Source organism: Tenrec ecaudatus, chromosome 2 (assembly GCF_050624435.1).
Source record: "Tenrec ecaudatus isolate mTenEca1 chromosome 2, mTenEca1.hap1, whole genome shotgun sequence".
In the NCBI taxonomy this organism is placed as follows: domain Eukaryota; kingdom Metazoa; phylum Chordata; class Mammalia; order Afrosoricida; family Tenrecidae; genus Tenrec; species Tenrec ecaudatus.
In genome coordinates, this window is record NC_134531.1 from 56,935,667 (window position 1) to 56,952,343 (window position 16,677).

General features: G+C 43.1%; 1 protein-coding gene across 1 annotated transcript in view; it reads right to left on the minus strand.

Moving 5' to 3' along the window:
- Positions 1-16,677, minus strand: part of DEPDC1B (DEP domain containing 1B) — an 86,328-nt gene that overhangs the window by 7,332 nt on the left and 62,319 nt on the right. Inside the window, exons 7-9 of the mRNA XM_075541059.1 lie at positions 6,582-6,722; positions 2,760-2,926; positions 3-179 (exon numbers count right to left, since the gene is read on the minus strand). Coding sequence (XP_075397174.1) covers positions 3-179; positions 2,760-2,926; positions 6,582-6,722 — 485 coding nt within the window. The remainder of the gene's footprint in view (positions 1-2; positions 180-2,759; positions 2,927-6,581; positions 6,723-16,677) is intronic.

Below are 16,677 nucleotides of genomic sequence, written 5' to 3' on the forward strand. Positions count from 1 at the left end.
ACCTGAACTCTTCGTAGGTGGGCCACACGCTCCTCTATAGAGGTCTGCAAGGCCACAGGAACTTTCAGAATATCCTGGTAATTGTCCATCAGAAAGGTTACCAACCTAGCAGCTAATAACTCATCCAAGTCTACTTCATCCTTGGAACACAAGATGCAACGGGAAAACGTCTGAACCATCTGAAAAAAGAAGAATTAATTAATTCCACGTGAGTTTACCTTTTCACTCTGAACTCTGAATTGATTACAATATAATTTGCAAAAGGCAACCTTGGCTAGTTGGTGAGAAATCGTGCAAGGAGCAAGGCCACCTGAGATCACCTGACCTTGTCACAAACCAGCACAAACAAAATGTCTCCCCTTCACTTGTCTGAGAAGTTCTCAAAGGTGTACCTTTTTTTATGAGCAATTTGAAATACATATTAACAAGTTCTGGAACTTATGATGACTCCATGACTAGAGCCACATAGAACTTTTAAGTACAAAGTACTTTATGGCCATGTTATCCTAATTTCACTACTGCATGTCTCACCTGTTGCTTCCCACCCCCTGCCTCATTAACTGTTATTTTCTTAACTAGACAGCACAGAGGCATTAATGCTGGTGAAGAAAAGACAACAGATCACATGCAATGAGTCAGCACAGCATGATCAAGCAAGGAAGATAGTGAAACGTATGCCAAGAATCATGGCCGACTGCGGTAAATGCTGCAATCACCATAATAACAAACAAGGCTTTGAAAGTAGATGCATAGGTAACTGTGTATGCTAAACAGGTGAGGGAAGTCGTATAGGAGCAGGTCCATATACATATAAGCATACCAAAAAGCAACACCTCACTGCAGTCAAGTCGATGCCGACTCATACTGACCCTTTAGGACAGGGTAGAACTGCCCTTTCAGTTTCTGAGACTATAGCTGCTTACTGAAGTGGAAAGCCCCGTCTTTCTCCTAAGGGGCATGCTGGTGGCTTCAGACTTCAGACTCTGTGGATCACAACCCAGTGTGTAACCCCGGACCAACAGGACACCTACATGGAGCTTTAGTTGTGGGTATTTCTACCATCTCTGTAAATGTTCCATGGACACCCATGTACATTAGAACACATACAGGGCAAAGTTATAGAAATGATTTTGGTCCTAGCACTGAACTGCTGGACTTGATAACAATCTTAGAGGACATCTGGGTCCCAGCACAGAAAGATAATGTTCTACAACCTAGCCTGGGCAATAGCATGGGAGACCTTGAAAGTTTTTGGATGGTCACCTAAAATGCAAGTATTGTCCCTCCCCAACTAAGCAAAAAAAAAAAAGGAAAACATTAGAGAGTCAAAGAAGCAATTAGTCCACATAAACTACAGCCTCCTATAATCTAAGACAGGAAAAACCAGATGGTACCCAGCTACCAGTACCAATCATTCTGAACAGGACCACAATCGAAGGTCCAGATTACAGTGATGAAAAAAAAAGGTAGAACGAAAGCAAAAGACCAGTGAGACTAGTCTGAGAGAGGCAGGAGCAACCCTCAAGGCCGTTGCCCTAAGACAACCTTCTAACTTGAAACTGAAGATCCTTCTGGAGGCCACCTTCCATGAAGAATGTGTGCCTGAGAATAGTTCACTACACAACAGGCCCAAAGGAACCATTTGCAGAAGACCAAAGAAAGCAAGAGAGGTGTGGGGACTGCCTCTAAAGTCCTAAAATAATTTGCATATGATTTTTTATTTACAAACTAATGATCTAAAGCACAACAACATAGCCACACACACACACACACACACACAGAGGTCATGAATCACTCTTAGTAGGAGCTTAGTGCCCTTCTGATCATAGTCCACGCTTCTAAAACTAGAACCAGCACAGCCAGCACACAGCAGTTTGCTAAACAGAGAACATATGCTCTCAGAAGGATTCTTTTCCTGCACAACTTTCCAGAGAGGAATTAGGAAGTTTAACTAGTAAATGGCTCCAAACATAAACCCTATTGTAAAATGCACACTGACATATTATACAGTAGAATTCAAAATTGCCAGGCATTTTTAAGCAAATCTGAGAAAACTTGAAGAAGTAGCATCTTTTATAGGATCGTAACCCCTCCTATACCCCAGAAGGGATAAACATCCTCCCTTTCTGTCCTCACAAGTTGTTTAGTCCAACAGCATTATTTATATACCGTATATACTTGAGTATAAGCCGCCCCAAATATCAGCTGAGGCACCTAATTTTACCACAGAAACGGCATTAAAAAAATGGTGATGGCAACAAATGTGCAAATGTGCTCGACACAATGGATAGATGTATGGATTGTAATAAGGGTTGTACAAACCCCCAATAAAATGATTTAAAAACAAACACCAACCAACAGCAACAACAAAAATGTGCTGAGAAACTTGGTATATACACAGCATGTGACTGCTCTCGGTTTTGCTACCCTTCTGCAGTTGGATGGAATATAGTTTCCTGGAGAGACCACCTATCTTTCCATTGTACTGTTTTGTGTTCACAGACGGTATCGCTTTAAGAAGAGCTAAGAGAATCAGCAGTTCTTGACACCCACTCCTGGGTGGGCGACCTGGTCTCTTTTCCACTGAGTGATTTACAATGCTTGGCGAGCAGAAGCAGACCAGCCGGACGGGTTCCAAGCTCGGGCTATCTGGCAAAGCTGCCCTGGACCGTTTAGAAAACTAGATTATCTAAACTAATAAACTTTACTGTATTGAATTTCATTCCAAAAGTCATGTTGGATGTTAAGCATCAACCTACCAGCGTCCGCGTGCTAAAACCTTCACACAGCGGTGGCATCTCTTTGTTCAAGCAGATCCTTGCCATCATCCTAATCAACAACTGTAACTTTTTCCTGTTCTCAGGAGGCAGGAGGAGGCAGCAAATCTGAAACGCTTCAATAGCCATTTTCTCTTTCTGTAACAAACCTAATTTAGAAAGGGGGAGAGGGTATGTATTTTAAAGCCTATAATTCACATGGTTTTGTTATGTTTTCATTTGTAAGAAATAGTTACGATTACAGTTGCATAAAATATTTTCACATATCCTACTATATTCGGACCAGGTGACTACAGACTCTCTGTCCCTTCTAACTCGGTATATGAAATAAAAAGTAACTCTTTCAAAAACGAATAAACAAAATCTAGACAGGAATTACAAACTATCGGTCTTGAATGTGAAATAGACAGCACTAATTTCTTCTCCCGTGCCCTTGAGAGACATGGCTAGGTCTCCACAGAGTCCTTTGCAAGGTCAACGCCTTAGAGAGGTCTTTTGCAGCAGCCTTTACTGATGCAATGGGCCGTTTCTTGACTGCTGCATCCATGAGCATTGATTGTAGATCCAAGTAACATAAATTCTTTGAAATTTTTCATCTTTTTTCCAGTGAGCACGAGGTAGGTTCAGTTGTGAGGATTCTGTTTTCTTTACTTGTAATCCATATTTAGGGCTGGAGCCTTTAATACTCATTAGTGGTTCAAGCCCTCTTCACTTTGTCCAGCAAACCGTCTCATCTGCATCCCACTGGCTCTTAGTAAGTCTTCCTCCGGTCCAGATGCCACGCTCACTAGTCCGGCTTCTCGGAGGACTGGCTCAGCACACACAGAGTAAGGAAGGTGAAAAGACAAACCCTGATGGACAGCTTTTCCAATTTTAAGCCATGTAGCATCTCCTTGAACTGGTCCAGCAACTGCCCCTTACTCTGAAATCCTCTCTCTTTACCTTGTTATTCCAAATGTCGTTGTTAGTCAACAAAACACAAGGGATCATAATCCAGGTCAGCCAGATTTACTTCACATCAGCTGTGACATCACTTTTTCCAGCTCCTCTTCCAAATCTGTCTCTCTGGCAGTTCCTTGTCAAGATACTGCTGCGTGTAATACTTCAATTCTACAACCCGAGTTTGAATTTTTTCTTCCGTGCTTTCTAGCTCCAACTCTTTGCACACTTTTTAAAATACCTCGTCTCGGTGCCACCCTTCACAATATTCTGTTCAGCTCTTTTGACGCAGCTGCTGCCATTTGGTGTAGCTAGCCTGCCTTCAAACACAGGTGCACAGTCTTTCTGACAGTCACTGACTCACCAACAGCATCGTAATTCAGGACCCATTGTGAAATGTTCTGTTCATCAGAAGCGTATGCCACTGCACCTCTTCAATCCACCAGTCCCGGCATCACAGATCATAGAACTGTCTGCTTTTCCCCCTTCCCTGGTTCAGATCTGACCTTTTGCTTTCTTCACATATTATGTCCTTGATGACTTCCCACAATTCATTTGGTCTTCAGTCATTGGTGTTCCATGCATTAAATCGATTGCCAGGATGATCAGGTGGGATATCTTTAAAGCTGTACTTTGGCTCTTGAGGACTTTTAAAAATGTTATTCAGCTTCAACTTGAGCTGGTAGTTGTAAATCAATGAGCTGAAGAACCCAAAATTCACTGTCTCAAGTCAATTCTACCTCATAGTGCCTGCCTCTAAAGGACAGAGGTTGTAAGTCTTCATGGAGGCAAACTGCCCATCTCTCTCCCTTAAAACAAACCCAGGAGGGGGTGTAGAAAGGGAGAAACGATCTCGGGGATCTACATGTAACCTCCTCTCTGGGGGATGGGCAACGGGAAGGTAGGTGAGGGGAGACGCCGGGCAGTGTAAGATAAGATAAAATAATAACTTATAAACTATTAAGGGTTCATGGGGGAGAGAGAGTGGGGAGGAAAATGAGCTGATTCCAGGAACCCAAGTGGAAGGTGAATTTTGAGAATGATGAGGACAACGAATATATAAGGGTGCTTTACTCAATTGATGTATGTGTGGATTGTGATAAGAGTTGCATGAGCCCCAATAAAATGATTTATTAAATTTTTAAAAAAGAAGGCCTCTGGAAAATACAAGAGTTACAGTCTTGGACTGGAAAACACTCCTAATAGACAATAAACAGTCCTTAACTAAAAACAAAAAACCCAGGGTGGCTGGTGGGTTTCAACCACCAACCTTGCGTTCACTGCCCAAAACTGAACTCACTGTGCCACCGGGCCTCCAGGAAAGCAGAGCAAAAGCATGCTAATTCAATCCATTTACTATGACAAAGTATGTTTATCATAAATGATTTGGTCTCTAAACAACTTTTTAAATGTAAGAACAATCTTGATCATTGAATCAAAACATCACCAAGAGATCATTGATTTAAAACATCAACAAGACAGTCAAATTTCCAAGAAGGAACACTATCAGAAAGACCGAAGCTAATAGTGATTTTTTTTCCTTTCTATCAGGAAATTTCCTTGATTGTGTAAATTCTGAAGTAAAAATTTATGTGAGGAATAGCAGCAGGTTTAAGGGAATGGCAATTTTATTCTATTTACTTTGCAAGTCTTAAATAGCAAATAACAAAGCCATTTCTTCTAAAAGTTAGACTTCCAAATGAAAAATAAAGCTTCCACACTTGACTATTCATGAAGTAACATCCAGAAGAGATTTAATCATGAACAGCAAATGTCAGATTTATATTCTTCCTTACCAGTAAAGTTATACTTCTTTGTATCAAATGAAATATAATTTATTATTCTTTAAGAAATAAAAACTAGCTCTTCCTGTAGCGGCCTGAGGTGACCTGCCAAAATGGTTCACTACTCACTTGACCCAGAAAACCCTACAAAATCCTGCAGATCAAGAGGGTCGAACCTCAGAGTCCACTTCAAGAACACCTGGGTACTGCCCAGGCCGTCAAAGGCATGCACATCCAGAAAGCCACCAAATCCTTGAAAGACGTCACTCCGCAGAAGCAGTGTGTGCCTTCCGACGTCACAATGTTGGCGTTGTCAGGTGTGCCCAGGCCAAATAGTGGGGTTGGACCCATGGTCGGTAGCCCAAAAAGAGTAAGGAATTTTTGCTTCACATGCTTAAAAATGGAGAAACTAATGCTGAACTTAAGGGTTTAGATGTGGATCCTCTGGTCATTGAGCACATCCAGGGAACAAAGCCCCCTGGAGGCACCGCCGGACTTAGAGTGTTCATGGTTGGATCAGTCCATACCTGAGAGCTCCTGCTGCCACGCTGAGATGATCCTGACTGAAAGGGAACAGACTGTTCCTAAACCAGAAGAGGAGGTTGCACAGAGGAAAAAGATCTCCCAGAAGAAATTGAAGAAGCAAAAACTCATGGCTCAGGAATAAATTAAGCTTAAAATAATAAAAGTTTAAAAATAAAAACTATTGATTCTTGCTTTGAGTTTCATAATATGACTTAACCATTTTCATTTTTAAAATGTTGTGATCTTTGCCTAACGGTAGTCTGTCTCAAAAAAAAAAAAAAAACCCACCTCACTGCCATTGACTCATTACTGAACCATAGTGATCCCACAGGACAGACTAGAACTGCCCCTGTGAGTTTGCAAGGCTGTAAATCTTTATGGGAGGAGAGCACCCTGTCTCCTCCCTCAGAACAGCTGGTGGTTTCAAACTGCTCACCTTTCAGGATGGCCCATCCCTTACCCACTACGCCACCAGGGCTCCGATGGAAGTCTTTAGATAATGGAAAATGAAATGATTAGATATCAACAATACAAATGTGCATGCATTACAACTTACCTAATACACTGACAAAAGCATCAAAGAGATGGAATGTAAGCAGAGGCTCTTTTAAGTGGCTATAGTAATCAGCTATCGTTTTAAAGACATCTTTTTCAAATCCAGAGTACATAGGCTGCTTCCAATCAGAACAATTTGGCCCTATTTTTAAAAAGGAAAAAAGAAACATTAATGAGACAATCAACTATACTTGCCTTTATGCATATATATGGTGTACATAGATATTCAAAATCTGAAAAGATTTCAAAGGGGAAAATAACAGAACACAAAGTGCTCACACAAAATGTTTTATATCTAAATTGAAATTTCTCCCTCTCTATTTAGAAATATCTACAAATTCATTCTAAAACAATTTTAGAAAGAAATCTGCTCTAACTTGTTCTTCTGACATTTTTATTACGTGTAAACAATGACTGCTTGCTTTGAAACATTCAACATTTTCCTGATCTTGATACATTTAACCAAGATGCTGATTGGCTCACAAATGTAACAGACAAGTTATAAAGAAAACCTCAAATGAGCTTTTCATTATTTCTTTCATTTCTGTATCATAAAATCCTGGAGTTCTAAGGTGAATAAAATAATCAATTATGCCTCTAACTATTTCAAACTGGTAAAAATGTAGCTTTTTTAAAAAAAGATGTCCTGATAAGGAGATTTTATATTCTCTCTTGTTCATCCACTCTTACTCAGAAGACATCAGCCAACACGGAAGCAACAAAATTCTGACTGTAAACCGAAGTATACCACTGATGATGTCAGATGGATCTTGGAAACTTTCAACACTGTGTTTTATTGACTAAGAAAAAGCATTCAACTGTGTAGATCATAAATTATGGATAACGTTGCAAAGAATGGGAATTTTTTAATTAATAAATCTTTTTATTGGGGCTCATACAGCTCTTATCACAATCCGTACGTACATCAATTGAGCAAAGCACCCTTATGCATTCGTTGCACTCGTCATTCTCATAATTCACCTTCTACTTGGGTTCCTGGAATCAGCTCGGTTTCCCATTTTTTCCCCCTTCCCCTCCTTCCCCAGTCCCCCCTCCCCCTGGTCCCTTGATAGTTTATAAATAACTATTATATCTTATCTTACACTGCCCGAGAATGGGAATTCTTAATTGTGTAGAGCCTGTGCATGGGCCAAGAGGCAGCAGTCCAGATAGAAGCAGAAGATGCTGAATGGTATAAAATCTGCGAAGGAGTGTGCCAGGATTGCCCTTTCATCATATGTATTTAATTTGTATGCGGAGCAACTTCAGAGTAAGTAGAGAAAAACTGAAGTGTGAGGGATGTCAGTTTACTTGGAGCCACAGTCAACACCCATGGAAGCAGCAGTCAAAAGTATCAACCCGGTGCCGACGCCCTAGCGACCCTATGCACACGGAATCAAAGGCTGCACGGTCCGTGCCATGCTCACAGCGGCTCCGCTGCCCGGGCCGTGGTTGCAGCTACCGTGCCACTCCATCTCGTGCAGGGCCTTCCTCTTCTTGGGCGCCCTCCACTTGACCAATGGAGATGTCCTTCTCCAGGACTAGTCGCTCTTGACAACATGTTCAAAGTATGTTAGATGGAGTCTTGCCATCTTTGCGTCTAAAGAGCACGCTGGCCTTGCTTCTTCCACGACAGAGGAGCAGAGGAAAAGGGGAACTCCCTCACCAAGACGGACTGGCACGGTGGCTTCAACAATGGGCGCGCGCACAGCAGCTATTGTGAGGACGGCACCGAACAGGGCGGTGCTGGGTTCTGTTGTTCAGAGTTGCTCTGCAGTCAGTCGGAACCTCACAACACCACCACCAAAAGAAACTACTTGGCCCTACAGCAGTGACAGAAAGGCGGTACACACCAAGCAGAGCCTACTTCAAAGAGAGACTGGTTACAGGACCCGTGAGTGAGCCAGCACAAGGCCAAGATGCACGTAGGTCTAGCTCCTAAAGAGAACAGGAAAAGCGAAACTCTGTACAGAGTTAGCAGTGAATCACCCCAACGGCTCACATGCCGAACACGGATTCATGCTGCCACATTAGCAGACAGACTAGAACTGCTTGGGTCTTCAGCAAATGGCAGGCAGTCCTATGAGGAGCAGTTTAGCCAGCCTTCCTTGTCGCACTACCTCGGGGAAGAAAGAAGAGGTGTAGCGGCATTGTCCATTTCTGGGCCCAGGAGGGCACGAGACAAAGCCATCATATCGGAAAAAGCATCCAGGAAAAATTTAAAGGAAATGATTCCCCTAGAGATGCTACAACAGAAAAGGAGGAGCGAGCTAAGAGACCGGTAAAACTCCCTGCAGAAGGCTTTCCACTGCAGGCCACTGGGACAGAGGGAAAAACGGGTTTTGCTGGTCTCCTTGAAACGTCCCTTACCTTGCCATTCTGCGCAGTTCTTATGAGAAATGGCTTAGTTTGATTGGGAAAAATCTGACGATCATGTGTTGCCACATTAAGCTAGCAGCAAATGCGGCCAGTTTGTCATTTCCTCCTCTGAAATAGCCCAAGCTTAGCCCAATGAAATAATTAGTTTGATCAGTCTCAGCAAGCAACACGCAATGCTAGAATTACTCTACAAGGCTATGCATGCCGTTCAGTCTAAGCAGCTGTAGCCCTTGGTGGATACTTCACCAGCCTTACTGGAAACATGCATACATTAAAAAAGGTTTCTTTACAACGATCCGTTCATAGTGATTGCTATCAAAAGAGGACATAGTTTTTAAAATGTTTTGTTTCTTGGTGGTGTTCATCTTGAACCCCAGTATGTTTTTGTTTGTTCTTTGCTTTTTAAAAAATAAATGTTTACTCCTGGCATATTCTGGAAAAGAAGTGCTTTGATATTTTGGGGGGGAGGGGTGTTGGTATCTACTTTTTTATGAATTCTAATGACCTACATGCCAGGTGAACGAAAAGGAAAAAAACTCACAGCCCAGTTTGTATAGCATCGACCCTCATTTTGCGGCTAACCAGAGGCTGACCAAAAAGCAGTGTCCATACAATGAAGAAAAGAGCACATGTTTTCCAGTAAAAGCAGAAAGGCCTGAGGTTGAAAGGCGTTGTCATGTTTACAGAAAGGGAGGCCTTTACAATCTACCTTGATTCCACTGTGCATGACTACGGTGAAAATGGACTTATTAAGAACAAGGAAGACAAGGAACATGTTCATTGTTTTCATGAACCCCAAAGTAAATTTAGGGGGCTAATAAACTTCTGGAAAAATCTGTGATTTTTTTAATCGTTTTATTAGGGGTTCATACAACTCTGATCACAAGCCACACATACATCAATTGTGTAAAGCACATTTGTACATTCATTGCCCTCATCATTCCCAAAACATATGCTCTCCACTTAAGCTCCTTGCATCAGGTCCTCATATTCCCCCTCCCTCCCCGCTCCAATCTCCCTCAGGAGCCCTTGATAATTGATAAATTATTATTTTGCCATATCTGGCTCTGTCCAATGTCTCCCTTCACCCACTTTTCTGTTGTCCGTCCCCCAGGGAGGAGGTCACATGTAGATCTTTGTAATCGGTTCCCTCTTTCCAACCCCCTCTCACTCTACCCTCCCTGTATCACCACTCAAATCTGTGAATTTTTAAGGATAACCTTTTGGAGACCGGTTGTTTTTTGGCACATTAATAAACATCTTATTGGATACCAGCCATTCACAAAGTATTATAATTGATACATGCTAGACATACTCCCTGTGTCCAAGACTTGCCATCTAATACAAAACTCCTTCACACAAAATCACTCATGAAGTATCATGAAGTATCATGCTGTGATACTTCTGTGACGGGATTATATCTACCAGCCTTCAAGGAAATCTAATTAATACAACTATCATTCAAAGTCATACACGAAGCACAAAAGCTAGTGATGAAGAAATTGAAGAATTCTACCAGCAACTTCAGTTGGAAATTGATCAAACACACAATCAAGATGCACTGATAGTTATTGGCGACTGGAATGCAAAAGCAGGAAACAAAGAGGAAGGAATAGCAGTTGGAAAACAAGGACCTGGTGATAGAAATGAAGCTGGAGACCGCATGATAGAATTTTGCAAAACCAACAACTTGTTCATCGCAAATACCTTTGCTGAGGTAACTGACTATACACATGAACTTCTCCAGATGGAATGCACAGAAATCAAACTGACTATATCTGTGAAAAGAGACGATGGAGAAGCTCAATATTAGCAGGTAAAAGCAGGCTATGGGCTGAATATGGAACAGACCATCAATTGTTCATACGTAAGTTCATGGTAACGCTGAAGAAAATTAAAACAAGTCCACAAGAGCCGAAATGTCATCTGAGTCCATCCCACCTGAATTTCAAAACCATCTCAAGGCAGATTTGACACATGGAGCACAAATGACAGAAGACCTGATGGGCTGTGGGTGGACAGCAAGATGGTCAACATGGAGAAAGCAAAGGGTCATTAAAAAGACAGGAAAGAAACAAATCAAAGTGGATGTCAGAGAGACTGCAACTTGTTCTAAATCACAGAGTAGCTACGGCAAATGGAAGAAAAGATGAAGTCCATGAGTCGGATGGAAAATTTCAACTGGCAGCTCAGTAAACACAGCCAAATCTTATCAGAAAATGTGAAAACACCTAGAATTAGAAATCAAAAGAGAAGAACAGACTCCCCATATCTGAACGGAAAGAACTCAAGAAAAAATTCAAGCCTCGAGTTGCAATGTTTTAAGATTCCATGGGAAAAATGTTAAATGATGCAGGAAGCATCCAGAAGATAGAAAAAATACCCAAAAGAACTGGTAGACATCCCACCATTTCAGAAGGTATTGCATGCGCAAGAACCAATGGTGCTGAAGGAAGAAGTTCATATTGCACAGAATGCAGCGGCTACAAACAAGGTTCCAGGAATTGAGGGGATGCCAATTGAAATGTTTCAACAAGCTGATGACTCGTCTCTGCCAGGAAACTTGGAAGAGAGCAACTTGGCCAACGAAGAGGAAGAGATCCGTATTTGTACGCATTCCAAAAGAAGGTGACTCAACAGAATGCTTAACTATCAAACAGTATCATTGATATCATATGCAAGTAATATTTTGCTGAAGATCACCCAGCAAGGGTTTTAGCAGTACATTGACAGGGTTCAGGGCAGATTCATTAGGGAACAAGGTTTATCACTGCTGATGCTCGATAGATCTTGGCTGAAACAGACTGCCAGAAAGACGTTTAGTTGTGTTCGCTGACTGTGCAAGGGCACTCAGCTGTGTGGGACACCACAAACTGGGCACCTTGAGAAGAATGGGGCTTACAGAGCGCTTCACTGTGCTCACGAGGAACTCGTGCATGAACCAGAAGCAGCTGTATGACCAGAACAGGGAATTCTGCATGGTTCTGAAAGCCAGGGAAGGTGCGCATCAGGGTTGCATCCTCCTTCCATACTTCATCGATCTGTTTGCGGAGCAAACCATCAGAGAAGCTGGACTATAGGAGGAAGACTGTGGACGGCATCAGGATACTGGAGGGAGGCTGGTTAACCACCTGACATAGGTGTGTGGCTCAAGCTTGCCTGCTGAAAGTGAAGACGACTCAAAGGACTTGCAGCCTTGTAAAGAAAACCAAGTCCTCACAGCTGGGTCAATAGGGAACACCATGCGTGAAGAAAATGTTGACGTTGTCAAGGGCTTTTGTCTAGCTGGATCCGCAATCACTGCTCATGGAAGCAGCAGTCAGGTGAGCAAAAGACGTGTTGCACTAGGTAAGTCTGCTGCACAAGACCTCTTCAGAATTTTACTTTGAGAACTAAGGTGTGCCTACCCCAAGCCATGATATTGTCTATTGCCTTATATGCATGTGAAAGTTGGACACTGAATAAGTTAGGCTGAAGAAGAATCAACGTATTTGAATTGTGGTGCTGGAGAAGAATATTGAAAGGACCACGGGCTGCTAAAAGGATAGACAAAGCTGTCTCGGTAGATAAATGTACGGCCCCAGTGCTCCTTAGACACAAGGATGGCAAGACCTCTCTTACATACTGTGGGCATCTTGTCCCTGGAGAAGGATGTCATCTTTGGTAAAGCTGAGGGCCAATGAAAAAGAGGAAGACCTTAAGGAGATGGATTGACATCGTGGGTGGAACAATGGGCTGGAGCACAGAACAACTGTGAGCATGGTGCAGAACCAGGCAGTGTTCCGTTCTCCTGGGCACAGGGTCGCTATGGGTCAGAACCGACTTGATGGCATCTAACAACCACAACACACACATGTGAAAACCATTACAAAGAGTCACTCCTCGTGTGTAACTCCAGTTCTTCTAACCTTTCTGCAGAAAGCCACTGTTTAGTGCCAGGGAAAATTATAATCTTCACTAAATCTTGGTAACCACAAGAAATTCAGTATCATAAACATGCCTTAATATATACCCTACAACAAAGTTAGATTGACTTACTCTGTTCATTCCCTGCTACCAACTTCCAAACTCTTACTCTCCCAGGAGTTCAACAATGGGTAATTTAATTTCTCATTTATATTTTCATCTTGTCACTTCTGTCTCTGGCCAAATATAATTTAAATTTAATTTACTTTAAATGGTTGTGCAGGCAGAATAAAAAAACACTCCCCTTGACTCAATCCTCCATAGTCTGCACCTCAGAGTTCCTAAATATGAATCACCAGTCGGAGAAATTTTTAACTTGTTAGTGTGAATTGTGCAAAGGTTTCACGAGCAGGTGATGAGTTTCCGTATTCTGTTTCATCTCAGTCACACCACTTACCTCACTCCTGCCCCTGTGTCCTCTCCCTCGGCTCTTCCTTCTTTCCTTCCTAACCCTTTTGAACTTTCGTCCTTTGGTAAACACTGTGCTTTTGATCTCAAAGGGTTGAATAGATACATATTTTAATACCTAAACCCAGAGGGGTTTAGGCTTTGCACAAACTATATTTGGCAATCACACTCAAAATGATACAATGTAATCATTTTCTATTACAACTAAAAGTATTCACATTAAGCTGTACTGAGAAAACAACCCCCAGTTAAATGAATAATTCAAGACTCTGGATGGCTATACATCTATCTGTGCATGCTCACTCCCTGCCACAGAGTCAAGTCCGACTCACAGCGACCCTACAGAATACAGTAGAGCTGCCTCTGTGGGTCTCGGAGAATGTAATTCTTCACAGGAGTAAAAAGCCTCATTTTCCTCCTTTGCAGTGGCTGGTGGTTTAGAACTGCTATCCTTGTGGTTAGCAGCCCATGGCATAACCACTACACTACCATGGCTCAGTATCTACATGCTTGTCCTACCCAGAAGGGTAGGACCTCTGTGGGGTAATTTGTGAGGTTCTGTTGATTCAAAGAGTTCAGCACTTGGCTGTCATCAGAAAGGTTGGCAACATGAACCCACCTCACCGGTGCAGGGGAAGAAGACAGACCAGGCCACCTGCTTCTGTACAGAATGGAGGAGCCTCGCAATCCAGGGGAGGCCAAGCAAAGTAACAGACACAGGGAGCTACTGCCCTACACACACTCACCGTGAACGCCAAATTTAGAAACAAAACAAAACAGAAAACAGCCAACGCTGGAGAGTTTGGAGCCCCCACGCACGGGCGGTGGGACTGTAAATCTGTGCAACCATTGTGGAAAGTGACACAGTGACACCTGAAACAACTGGGGATGGAAATTCCTTCGGATCCAGCAATGCCTGTCGGGGACGTACCCTGAAGAAGTAAGAGCCATAATAGGCACAGACGTATGCCCTCCACGTTCACCGCAGCACTGCTCACAGTAGCAACAGGATGGAAACAACCTAAATGCCCATCAATAAAAGGATGGATAAAGGAACTGGTGCAGCCACACAAAGGAATACTGTGCACCTCTAAAAACCATGAAACGTCTCATGGCACGGATGGGCCTGGGGAACGTTGCCCTGAGTGACATTAGCCAAACACTGAAGGACAAGTGCTGCATGAGACCACTGTTAGTAGAGGGGCAAAGAAGACAAAGACATCCATGCCAAAGGGAACAGAGGGTGTTACCAGAGGGAGGGAGATGGAGCACGAGGCTAAGGGGTTAACAGGTACTAACTTGAGTAAAGGAGAAGACAGGAATCCACAGAGTGAAAAGAAGCGGGAGGAGGTAATCTATTGGGGAGAAGGGGTAGTAACTAGTTTCAACTGTTGAACACAAAATTGAAGTACTGAAATGTAAAATGCCCCACCATGTTTAATCAACCATGTTTAAAAATTTTTTTTAAAAAGCCCAATTACCTGGCCTTTGGAATCAAAGAGAGGATTCAACAAATCCTAGTTCTACTGCTTATTAACTCGGTGATCCAAGTCCTGGGCAGTTCCACTCTGTCACATGGGGTTGCTATAGGCAAAACCAACTCACGGGTTCCCAACAACAATAACAACCAAAGGGCAAATATAACCAGAATCAAGTGGTCAAAATAACTGGCACTCCTCTCATTCAAATAACTTTTGGGGGGGTCTAAAACGTTATGATTAGACTCTTTTTGGGTCAAGCTTTCCAAAATCACCCCCCAAATAAATCTATGTACTTATATGTATATGTTAGGTATTAGGGTAGTAGATGGACATTGGGCCTTGACTCCAGTACTCTCTCAATACAAAAACATTTTGTTCTAATAGCCCAGCATTCTGTGATGCTCACCTTCCTGACTCGATCGCTGACGACAAAACGGTGCACAAGCAAATGTGGTGAAGAAAGCTGATGCTGCCCACCTATCAAAAGATATAGTCTGTGGTCTTAAAGGCTTGAAGATAGACAAGTAGCCATCTAGCTGAGGAGCAACAAAGCCCACATGGAAGAAGCACACCAGCCTGTGTGATCATCATGAGATGTCAACGGGATCCGAATAAGGCAATAAGACCCAAAACAAAACCATATGGGTATGATTTGGGGTAGAGGGGGGCATGGAGTAGACCCAAGGACCATCTCTAGACAAATGGACATCCCCTCACAGAGGGGTCACAGCGAAGAGATGAGCCAGTCAGTGTAAAGCATAATACCGATAAAACACACAATTTTCCTCTAGTTCTTTGGTGCTTTCTTCACCCTATCATGACCTCAATTCTACCTTACAAATTGGATTAGACCAGAGCACGCACACTGCTACAGATAAGAGACTGCAACACAGGGAATCCAGGATAGATAAAACCCTCAGGGCCAACAAGGAGGGTAGAGATACCAGGTGGGTGGGGGGAGAGAGGAGGAATTGATCACAAGGATCAACTTAGAACCCCCTCCCAGGGGGACAAATAATGGAAAAGTGGATGAGGGGTGACAGAGGACAATGTCAGTATGGAAATAATAATCTATAACTTAGCAAGGGTTCGTGAGTGAAGGCAGGCGGGGGAGGGATGGGGAAGAAATAGGGAGCTGACTTCAGGGGCTCAAGTGGGAAGAGAATGTTTTGAAAATGGTGATAGCAGCATATATGCAAATGTGCTTGATAAATGGATGAATGTATGGACTGTGAAAAGAGATGTAAGAGCCCCAGCTGATGGTGCCCGGCTATCGAAAGAGATCGTGTCTGGGGTCTTAAAGACTTGAAGGTGAACAAGCAGCCATCTAGCTCAGAAGCAATAAAGCCCACATGGAAGAAGCACACCAGCCGGTCTGATCATGAGGTGCCAAAGGGACCAGGTATAAGGCATCATGAAAAAATATATATATGTAGTGAATGAAGGGGGAAGTGCAGAGTGGAGACCCAAGGCCCAAATGTCAACCACTTGAGATTCCCCTCATAGAGGGTTTTAGGAGAGGAGATGGGTCAGTCAGGGTGCAATATAGTACCAATGAAGAACACAGCTTTCCCCCAGATCCTGGATGCTTCCTCCCCCCAACTACCATGATCCGAATTCTACCTTGCAGGGCTGGGTAGGGCAGAGGTTGTACACTGGTGCATATGGGAACTGGAGGCACAGGGAATCCAGGGTGGACAATACCTTCAGGAACAGGGGTGTGAGGGGCGATGCTGGGAGAGTGAAGGGTGAGTGGGTTGGAAAGGGGGAACTGATTACAAGGATCCACATGTGACCTCCTCCCTGGGAGATGGATGGCAGAGAAGGGGGGGAAGGGAGACTCCGGATAGTGCAAGATATGAC